At 42.9% G+C, this 10,996-nt stretch overlaps 1 protein-coding gene across 1 annotated transcript in view; it reads left to right on the forward strand.

Moving 5' to 3' along the window:
* The window catches only part of LOC309439343 (potassium voltage-gated channel subfamily KQT member 1-like), a gene marked incomplete at its 5' end in the record, with an annotated part of 488,884 nt that extends 479,136 nt beyond the window's left edge, over positions 1 to 9,748 (forward strand). The window contains one exon of the mRNA XM_082051807.1: positions 8,713 to 9,748. Within this exon, the coding sequence (XP_081907933.1) occupies positions 8,713 to 8,853 (141 nt within the window). The 3' untranslated portion in view covers positions 8,854 to 9,748. The remainder of the gene's footprint in view (positions 1 to 8,712) is intronic.
* Positions 9,749 to 10,996: the final 1,248 nt, after the last annotated feature.

Here is a 10,996-nt window from a genome sequence, read left to right on the forward strand (position 1 = left end):
GGCTGCACTGAGTAGTAGGCTGGAGCTTGGTTTTATGAAGTCCTGGTCTAGTCCTACAAGAACTGCCTGGAACTTTTCTAGTACCTACATGTCTCGCTATCTAGAACGCCATCACCATAATGCCTGTGCTTGTCTCAATAATAACACTCCCTCTCTCTTTGCCTTTCTTGCCAATCTATAAGAAAAGATGAACTGATAATTTGAAGTAAAGCTTTGTGTGTGTGAGTGTCAATGGAGGGCAGTTGTGTATAAATACTTGTCATAAGACATATAAATGTTACCTTGTCATACACAGTCCATCACTTGTGCTAACTAGAGGTTAGCTTAACTAGATGTCATCTGAACTAGATGTCAGGTCAGTAGACCTGGATTAAGGGAATTCACTCACTGTTTTCAGTATCAGTAAGTAATCATTGCAAATAAGCTGAGAAAAAATAAGGCAGCTGCAGCATAGCCCAAAGTGTCCTCATTACAGGAACTGGTCAAACCTGGTGAGGTTAGATTTTGTTCTCATGAAGGAGATTTAATAGAACTCAAAAAAAAAAGAAAAGTAAAGTCAAAACAATCAGAGAGTGGAAGACTTGATACCATCTCTTCAAAGGTTTAGGTTCATCACACCCATCTAAAATACTGAGCTTATCACATCGATCTAGTGAAAGGCTAAGGTCACTTCTTTCTCTGTACTCCTTTGGCACCCTTTAAATACTCAGAGGTGCATTTTCTTTTTCTTTTTTGTCTCTGTTCGGTATTGTTTAGAGATTCAAAAATTAAATTAATCAGCATCTTGGAGCATAAGTTCCAAAGCTGCTTTATTGTGAAATTAAGGTGTGACTCACAGTAGCTGCATATCCACCTTTGAGGCTGGACTAGCTTTGTTATTTTTGTGTGTTGTTTCTTTCCACGCTGGTTTTGCAGCAGGACTTGTAGCCACACAATGTAATGAGCTGAGAAATGGCAGTGCGTCATCCAGGGTGTGGCTGGAGAGCGATGTCGCAAAGAGAGATGGCAAGATTACAGGCAGGATCTGAGCAGGATCTGGAGGAGGGTGAAGAATGAAACGTCCTGCAACAACAACAATAACCATTTATGCATGTAAATCAGGAGAAAGAGAGTTCTGCAAGGTCTGTTTTACCTACTAGAGGAAAATCAGGGGGGGTTGGAAAAAAGAAGTTTCAAAGCACAGGCTGCAAACAGCCAGACAGGTGCGTGTACATAGAGCTGAAATGAGAGAAACTCCTGCAGAAGTTACAGCCCACACAGCAGCCAAGTGCTGCTGCGTAACAGCGGTGGTGGGAAGTTACCCTTGTGTCCAGTACAAGTGGCACCACTTGGATTTCTTCAGCTAGAAACGAGCACTATTGGGAGCAGTAGAAATTATGCTGCCTGGTTTCCTGTGGCTCTGTATTTTGTGGCTGATTATCCAAAGCTAATAAGGGGCAAGAGCTGAATAAAGCTTTTCCTGTGGTCAGGGCATCCTGTGTGGATTCTCCAGGGTCTAATAATACAGTTCACCTTCCTCTTCTGCCCTTCCTTCAATGAAGCGTTAATTTGGATGTCTGTCTTCTGCTCAAGGGCTGGACTTTCAGGAAAGTGTCCAAACTTTTTATCTGTAAGGACTCTGTCTCTCTGGCAAATATGTCTGAAGCTGGCCAGCTTACTTCAAAGCTGCTGTGGCAACATATACACAGATACATCATCAGCTAAACCTCATTTGCTTAGGAAGCCAGGATTCATTAAAAAAAAAAAAAATCACACCTTCACTGAAGCAGTAACACTGCTAACATAATCTATGTGCTGACCAGGCCTCCTTTAGAAACACAGGGCTGAACTCTTAAGAGTTGCTTAGCAGTCAAGCAAATGGCATCTGACACCAGAAGCAGCAACCACAGATACAGGTCTTACGGAAGAGGTTCATCAGTGCAACTGTGGCATAGGAAATGTAAAAATATAATGCTCACCAAAAGGGTACCGACAGGAAATACCCCTGGAACAAAATGCAGAGGGATAGACCTTTGTGTTTTCATTTAAACAGGAAAGGTAGATGGAAACCAAAACAAATGAAGCTACACTTAAAATAAAGATTACTGTATTCTAGGCCATCAAAGGTTATAACACCTGACCTAAGAGTGGGTGGGGATGTTTAGGATAAAGGAAGGGAGGCCTGGAAAATTGTGGACTTATCTAGATAAGTTTCATGGAATGAAAATAAACAACTGATATCTGCTAAGGGGTACACAGAATAAGTCAAACAAGACAGTCTGCTGGTTTATATATTTTTTGGTGTTCATGGAGAGTTGGGTCTGCCGGAACAACAAGCTGTCATGGGAGCGTGCTTTGTGTAGCTTCTACTTATGCACCTGTTTACCTGATCTCTGACGTCAGTGGCAAAAGCTTCTACTGACTGAAGCTGGTCTTTTTGTGCTATCTGCACCCTTAGCGCAACAAAGTTAGGAGCTCCATGGCTCAGTGTTAGGGCAGCACTCACCAATTGGCTACAAGACATTGACATACCAGAGTGAGATGTTTCCTTGCATATGTGCCACCTGGCAACCTTGCTTTGGGATACAGCATCGTTTTGGGATGGAGGCCAAATCCCAATCTATTACAGCTAATTCCAAAAACAGTCAGTTGATGGAAACCCATTCATCAAAACCCTCTTGTTGTTGTTTTTGGTGTTGTGGTTTTAAGAGGGGAGACGAGCTGCCTGTTCTCTGCTAATACTAATGCCAAAGTCATTTTATGAAGGATGCCACGGTAGATGTCAATTAACATTCCTCAGAGACTCAAAAAATGGTGGTGTAGATATATTTCTGTGCATATGTGTGTATGACTACTTTAGGAGACTCTGAAAGTTTATCCTAAAGGTATAGTCTTGCAAACCGTTAACCTTTCTGGCTCCAGTCCAGCAAAGCACTTAAATATTTGGTGAACTCAGCAAGACTTCACATGCTTCAAGCTAACACATTCATAAGCCCTTTGTTGGACCAGACCCACAGAGGCTACCCTACAGCCGCATCTTTCACAAGAGAAATCTCCTCAAGCTAGTCATGGTCTCTATGGCTGGCATGACCATTTGAATCCACACAGACAGATCCCAACAGACTACATCATCATCCACATTGTCTGGCCATGATTTAAAAAAAAAAAAAAGAGTGCTTCAGCAGTTTCAGCATTTCACCTCAGTGAAATTTCTCCAACAGGGGACAAGCAAGGTGAGAGGGAGGCAGTTTCGTATGCAGTGCTGTAAAGAAAAGATTTCCCTCCCTCAAATCAGCAGTTGCTGGACAGCAATAAATCCACTGAGGGACATGCTAAAAATAAAGTGATTCCTGAAATAAACAACTCAGACTTCAAACTGTACGATAGGCAATTAGTATGTTTGAATAATTGGGTGTAACTGTATGCAGGGAGAAGCTACAAGACCAGATGTGCTTATAAAGCTAAACATAGACTTTACAGGATCTAATCAAATCAGTCCACCATCTGGTATGAGAAGAAAAATCTTGTGACAGACTTGGTCAACATGAGAAAATGGCATGAATTTCTGAATAATGGGCTTAAGCTAAATCAATACATTGCACAAGTCAGAAATTGAATAATCCATAAAATGGATTGCACTAGTTCAACTAAATAATATCTGATTTACTAAATTAATACTATTTTCTCCTATGAACTAGACTTTAGGTGACCTACCACAGCTAACAAGCTGGGAATATTCAGGAATAAATACCTGCAGACAGAATATTTCATGGCAAAGATTCTTATACAGTGTTCTCTCCACACAAAATAAACGTGACCCATTGGACAACTCTTTCCTAAGCAGTTGGTGTCAGAGCCCTCAAATCAAGTGTTTCCCACCATGGCCCCCAGCTCAGCCCACTAGCAGTGGCCCACCTCTGGGCTCACAGGCTTCCTACCACCTAGACATGTCCTCCTAAGACCTCACAATTTCCTCTACTTCCAGCCTTTGCTACAGCTCCTGTGTCCCAAGAATGGGAATGCCTTTGCTTGCCCTTGTCCTGTGGCTCACTGTGCTTTGGTGGCTCTTGGTTGTCCATGCTTAGGTTTGTAGTTTGTTGTAGGATGAGGGCTGCGTGTTGGGGATAGGAAACCTGGATGTTTCATGGGGTTGCCAGAACCAAAGTATCCATTGTACAGTGGCTGCTATAGCAGGGGATGGGGCTCAACAATGCAGTGGCTCTTCCAGTCCTCCACCCTTGCCACGATACCTTGGGCTGTCCTGTGGACACAGCTTCACTGTTTTCCCCACTTGAGTGAGGCAAACAGGAAGCCAAAGTCCATCCAGCTTAACCAAAAGCAGAACTTGCTGTTCCTCCATGACATTTTGATTGGTAGCACAAACTGGGCTGGCTTCTCTCCCTCCTCCATTTCATGCTGCATTCCCAGTACCAGCAGCCTAGAGATGTTGCAGACATGCAACATGCATACAGCTCTGCCATTTTGATCACTTCATGTAGGACTGCTACAGGCAGGGAGAGAGCTGAGGCAACAGCAACTTTAATTGATTTATGAGTTTAGCTTTTGATATAAAGCTCCATCTACTTAGCAACATATGAGCATGTTTGTGGGTTTATGAATTTACTTCAGTCCTACAGCAGGCCATCTTCCCCTTCTGCTACTCCTCTGGAAACAGTTCAAGTCAGTGTATTGTACACATAATTGATACTGGCTTTCCCAGCCTCCAGAAATCATATTAAAAAGATAGGCACAACCTGGGGGAAGGGATTTTTTCTGGCTTAAAGTGAGAGGATCTGGGGGTGACCACATGGCTACTCCAACTGAGTCTTCCACACATGCATTTTGTTTATGGTGTGCATGTGCAAAACATGTCAGAAAAAAAGCTCTCAAGGGAGTTAGGAATCTGTCCAGAGTTTGGTAAATCCACAGCAAGATGCAGGCCCCCTTCTCCACGCTGCTGCCATTCCTAGGGTCCCCTTCTCCACAAGGCATATCTGCAGAAATGGGGTATTTAGATAAAGGGTTGAGACACCAGCTTTCACAAACAGGGGCTCAAAAGGAACCACAAATAGCACATAGGTATTGAAAGCCAACCTGGTGCTCCAGGTGAATGGTAGGGACACCTTGGGTCCCACAGGTTGACTGACCCAGTTCCCCTTCAGGGCTTGCTGTGACTCACTGGAGCTGGTTGGAAGACATTTTCATTGTCTACCAGTCCTGCATGTCACCAAGGAGTCCAGCCCCTTTTCACAGGGGAATGTTAAAATGAATACACATTTCAACACTCCTTCAGTTCACCTCACAGCCCCAATAACAACAGTGTAATATTTTAAACTGCTTTTGCAAGTCTCCTTTCTACAGGGCAGTTGAAAGAATATAAAAGCATTTTAACAATTTTATAGATCATCTCCGGAGCGCTTTTGTGATGTGGGAGAACAGAAGTTTTGTTGCCATTTGCCCGTGGACAGCTGCCAAACTCACCTGTCTCCACCAAGCCTGCGAGGGGCATATCACATCTCTCTGGAAAGTCTGAGGCCAGCCCCGGATGGCTTCTCACTTTACTCAGCCAAAAAACATGTTGCACAACTTAACTCTTTGCCTCCACGATTGCCTGGGTGTGTTACTCAAAGCCAGCAACTCATTCCATTTGAGCTTAAAGAAATTGGTTTTGGAGAAACCTAAAGTGCTAGATTGTTTTGGAGAAATCTAAAACTAGGACTTTCTTGTGAAAAAACCTTCATCTGTGTGAAAAGTCTTCTTGCCCTGCAAGTTATCCTACTGACTTCAGTCAAGCCTTGAAGTGTCCACAGCTCTCCTTTTGTCACTCTTTCATCACAGTCAACCACCGTCCGAATTTGACCCCTTTTCAACAAGGTACTTAAGAATTTGGCTTTCTGACTAAAGCTTTACCAGACTAGATGCATATTCAAAGTAAGGTGTATTCTAGAGCACCAGAAGCCATAAAGTGGTGGCTTCATCCTGTGTATAAAATACAAAGCTAAGGATTAGAAGAGATCTGCAACTGACCACATCTTCTTAACAGCTCCCTTAATTTTGCAGGGTCCTGTTTCTCGTCTCAAAAATTACTACTAAAGCCCTCCCGTGTATACAGTTGACATGAGAGAATTGAGTAGCTTCATTTGTTAATGTTCAGGAAATATTTGCAGATCCTTGTGTGGAAGACGTGACAGAAGTGTAGTACAACCTACTCCCTTATGTATGAACTTCTCTTTTTCCCTGCCTACAATTGAATATTTACATTCTCCACCCTCCTCCTCTCCTGGAAAGAAAAGTGCATAAAATTATTCCACATCACATTCTTTCCTTAATTTGGCAAAATACAGAGAAATACAAAAAGTTTAAATGATATGGAATATGCAGGCATAGCTTATCTAAGATCAAGTGTGCAGATCACAATCAACAAAGCCTCACAAAAGAAAGCCCCAAAAGATCTTTCATCTGCCTGATCTCATTTCCCTGCCTACACCTCTTTTTACTCTACTGTAATGTATTAGTTCTGCTTTAGTTTCTGCTCTGCACAACATTTCTGCTTAAGAAAGATTCTGTTGAGTCATTACCAGCATCAGCCAAACAGGCTTTTCAAGAATGGAGGAAAAAATAAAGGCTGTGGTTTTTAAATTAATTCCATGCTGCTTAACCCTTAAACCACTAGTGACTTCCAGACTTCTAACCAATTTAATGTTGAGCAAAACATGTAGCTGTTGTGCCCAAGATGAGCGCACTGTCAGTGCTTCTGTTGGTGACCCCACCAGAGAGCTGCTGTGGCAGTATGGACCAGTCCCTCCTAGAAGATCATTAAATACAGGACAAAGCAGAGATGCTACTGACAGCATGGGGTCAGGCTGATCAGGAGGCAGCTGCACCTCTGCCAGACACAACTTCTGCTGGGGTCCCTTCCCCTCAAACAAAGAGCATCAATATCTACTTGAGCTGCTGTTTGACTGTGAATCTTCCCAAGTTGGGCTTAGCACCAGCCACCCTGCACCCAGGGGTACCGCAGTGAGCAGCCCCATCCTCCCGCGCCTGCACACCTTGCCCTGCCGAAATAATTTTGAAGGGCTATGCTATCCAATCCATGCCCTAAATACTCCGTCCTTGCTGCTTGAAAATACAGCTCCAGGTAACCCACACCAAAGCAGAGGCAGGGAGAGGGCCTTTTCTACTAGAAGATAGTAGTCATGACAGTAGAAATGAAAGAGAGATAAACACATCTCTTCCTCCATGAGGTAGGAGAGATACTCCACTCCTCCTTCCCCCAGCAGGTTGTATATAGGAGAGAATAGTGGTTGCCAAAATGATATAACTTGAATAAGCTCCTGGTACCTTGAGGTTTGAGGGGCCCTGCAGGGAGACGACACTTGGATTGAGAAAAGGCAGAGGAGGGGAAGGCAGATAAGGTGATTTTCTTTGCCTTGGCTTTTAAAGCAATCTCAGACTGCAAAACTTTCAGTTTGTGCTGCCAATTACTACTTCCAAAGTTATCTTTGCACAGAAAAAGGTTGGAATCTTTCCCTCTCTCCTTCTCTCTGTCTCCCTTTTTAATGAAAGCTCAGTTTAGATCTGATATCGCTTTAAAAGGTTTGCTATCAAAGTTTATTAGACCCACTGGGACAGATCACAGTTTTCAGAAAGCTCAGAGTTTCACAGCAGATAACTGTAAAGTGAACCATCCAATGCTCTTCAAAATGCTCATTTGTCTTGGGCTCATCTATTACACAAAGCTGCACTGTATTCAAGAATCATCAGAAGCGACCCCAGTTGCTTACACGATGCTGGCCACAGTTTTGCTTTTAGAGCAGACAAGAGTAGCCAACAGTCCCCAGCCTGTCCCACTGGCTGATGCTAAGCTAAGCGGGATGCCATTTACAGTGAAGGCAAGCCCTACCACTGCGATGGGTTAATGCCTGCTTGGTGCTCCTAGAAAAGACCAGAATTTCCAAAAAGAAGCAGAACGTACAAAAGCAGCATCCCTTTAAAAATCCTGATTTGCCTTTCCCTGCTTAAAAGTAATATTAATAATAACTAGAAAAGACTCCTTTGCCTTGAGACTATGCCTGAGAAATTTCAGCTGGAAAACAAATAAATGAGAGGAGGGATTAGCATGTCGAGCTTCCTATGGAACGCTTGTTGTTTTTTTTTAATGAACTCATTGGTATTATTATGTGGTTTTTAGTAGGCTATCCTCCTAACAATGCATGGGAATAAACACCCTATCTGGTAGGATCTCTGACTGTAACATGTATCACAGAGGCATCTATTTACAGTCTGAAGGGAGGGGAGCTGTTTCATTTCTCAAGACAGTAATGGAAAGCATGATGTCCTACAACTAAGGGTGGTGAAGCATTGGGAGAGGTAGTGGGAAAAAACATTCACGATAAACCAAAGAGCAAAAGAGAGTTTCAGGGCAGATATTTGCAGGATGTATCATCACCAAGAGAAGCTAGCAACCCTGGGAAAAGGCTGAGAGACAAAATATCTGACTCAAGCAGTCAAGTTCTCGGACCACCAATGTCATCAATGTCCTGTCCTGCTACTGCTGCTTCACATGGCTTTACAGCACTCCCTGTACTTCATAGTGTCATTCGGTCTTTCTAGAGGCTAGACAAAACTCAGAGGAGTTGACGGTTCTGAAATGCCCATGCTCCCTAATGCCTCCCACCAGAAGCATGTGCAACCACTTGACAGCTTGTCTGTTTTCTGATTCCTTAACAGGTCATGCAGATGGACCAGAAGCTAGATGACATCCTGAACATGCTCCAGGCTCAGTTTGGGGATCAGCCACAGGCACAGATGTCAGAGCCAGCCACCCCACCTGTCACGCAGCTACAGACAACCTCGGATCCCCCTCAGTAAACTGGAAAATTTGAAAGCCAGAGGACAGACACGTGTCACCCTCTCATTCTTTTATGTCCGGTTATTTTTAAGTCTTGGTGTCTCAGGATTTGGCTGCATTGTGAGTGAAATGAAATATTCTGCTGTAGTAGATTAAATTTAAAAAAAAAAAAAAGAGAGAGAGAAGAAGCAGCAAGAAGCCAGTCACGACCCTAGGAGAGCACATAAGTTTTGCACCTGTTTTATTAGTCATCATTAGCTAACCTCTGTCAGCCTGCGCTGGTCCCACGCAGCGAGCCCCATTTAGGCTGACTGCACACACACAGGGCACGCTGTTGCAGCAAGCATCCCAGCAAGGGTTAGGATGACCCGTTCGTGGGCGCAGAAGGGGAAAAGGACTAGTTTTTTGGCATCTAATCACTAAGTTTAATGCTCACAGCATGCCCAAAAGGGGGAAAAGAGCCAGCATTTGAACATGAAACAAATGGAAATCAGTGAACAGGAAAATTGAACAGCATGTTTTGACTTCTACCAAGCAGTGAGGATCATAAGAAGGGCAGATTTATATGCTAGTGCGAATGACAAAGTAAAGAAAACAGGCTACTGATTAAAAATATGGAAGTGTACACAGGCTGGTTGACATATGAAAGACTGAAGCAAAGACTTCAGCTAATTAAAGCAAAGGGTTGCAAATGAGATGAGATGCATGTTGGAACAGACAGGCAGGAGAGATAGGATCTGCGTAGGCTTACTGCACAAGAACACTGTAATAGCTATCAGCTACGCTGATGACTGTTATGCAAAATGTTCTCAAGCTTTTACCTTCATTCAGCAGTGGTTGTTGACACCAGTTGCCTTAATTTTAACATAAGAAACCTGTATGGTAATTGACTGTGAAATATCTGTGAAGCTTGGTTCAAGTCACTGAGTAACAGGATGCTGCAGGAGGGCTGCAGCTGTGATTAAGAATGGCAGCGTTTCTTAAAGAAAACAGAAATGCACATACTGTTGATGAAAGTTAATTGCTGTTTAAATAAACTGCTGTATATAATCTTAAATGCTGGATTTTCTTTTTTCTTGTAGTCTAGTTGTAAGTCAAGGGCATATGCTGGCTGATATACTATCACTGTGAAACACATCTTACCTGTCACTCCAGAAAAGGGACGATACAACACTGTTGCTAAATATGTAAATAATAAACCAAGCTAAAAGGGGTGCAGTGCTATTTTCTCAAGTCTTTTAAATATATTTGCATAACCAACCATTTGAATGAGCAGAAATCTGCAGAGCAAAGATCTGATTCCTGGGAAATCCTAAATATATTCTATTCCCACTCATATCCATGGAAGCAAAGCCTGCACTGTATTTAAAAGCAACCTGAAAGACTGGTCCCTTAATAAGCATTTATTTGGACCAACGACTGGTCCATTTCAATGTAATCAAATTAGCTTCTAACTATTACCTGTCCCTTTAAAACTCTTTCCCAGGTTTGTGTGTCTGGGAATTCAAGCTTGGAAAGAGCACAATGAGACTGATTCCAATCTTCAGATTGCAGGCGCGTCTTAGAATATTAATGATGTGTGAGAGGCAATAAAAAAAAAAAAAGGCAATGTGGTTTTAATTAAATCAGCTGACAAGCCGCCGTTCCATCTTGTCTGATTACTACAGAGTTACTGAACATGACCAAATACAGCGTGTAACATGGGAAAATGGTAAATAATCATTGTCAGAGCATTGAGTTGCTCCTGGCTTTCAATCACGGTCATGAGCTCTGCAATGGTCCTTCATATAACCTCAGTGGCCACTCAGAGTTACATGGGCAACTGGACACCAAACGTAGGTACCATTTCATCAGCCACAGGTAAAAAACTCTCCCTGGAGATGCCTTTGCCACAGAGGTTCAGAAGGTGAGAAGTGCAGCTTTCAGCAGAAGGGCTCGGGGACTTTTGTGGCCAACATAGTGTGAAATTTCCTTCTGGTACACTGCAGATATTTGTGTGAGGGGTATGTGTGATCACAGGATGTGGACCAAGGAATGCAGCAGTATTTTACTTACTAATGAGCCTCAATATACATGTACTACAGTAACACCTACTACCCTGAAGTGTCTTGAAAACATACTAAACAATCTTGCCCGGAAAATTCAGCTAAATAAAACACAAGT

Source organism: Streptopelia decaocto (genome assembly GCF_964273445.1).
Source record: "Streptopelia decaocto genome assembly, chromosome: 1".
Lineage (NCBI taxonomy): Eukaryota > Metazoa > Chordata > Aves > Columbiformes > Columbidae > Streptopelia > Streptopelia decaocto.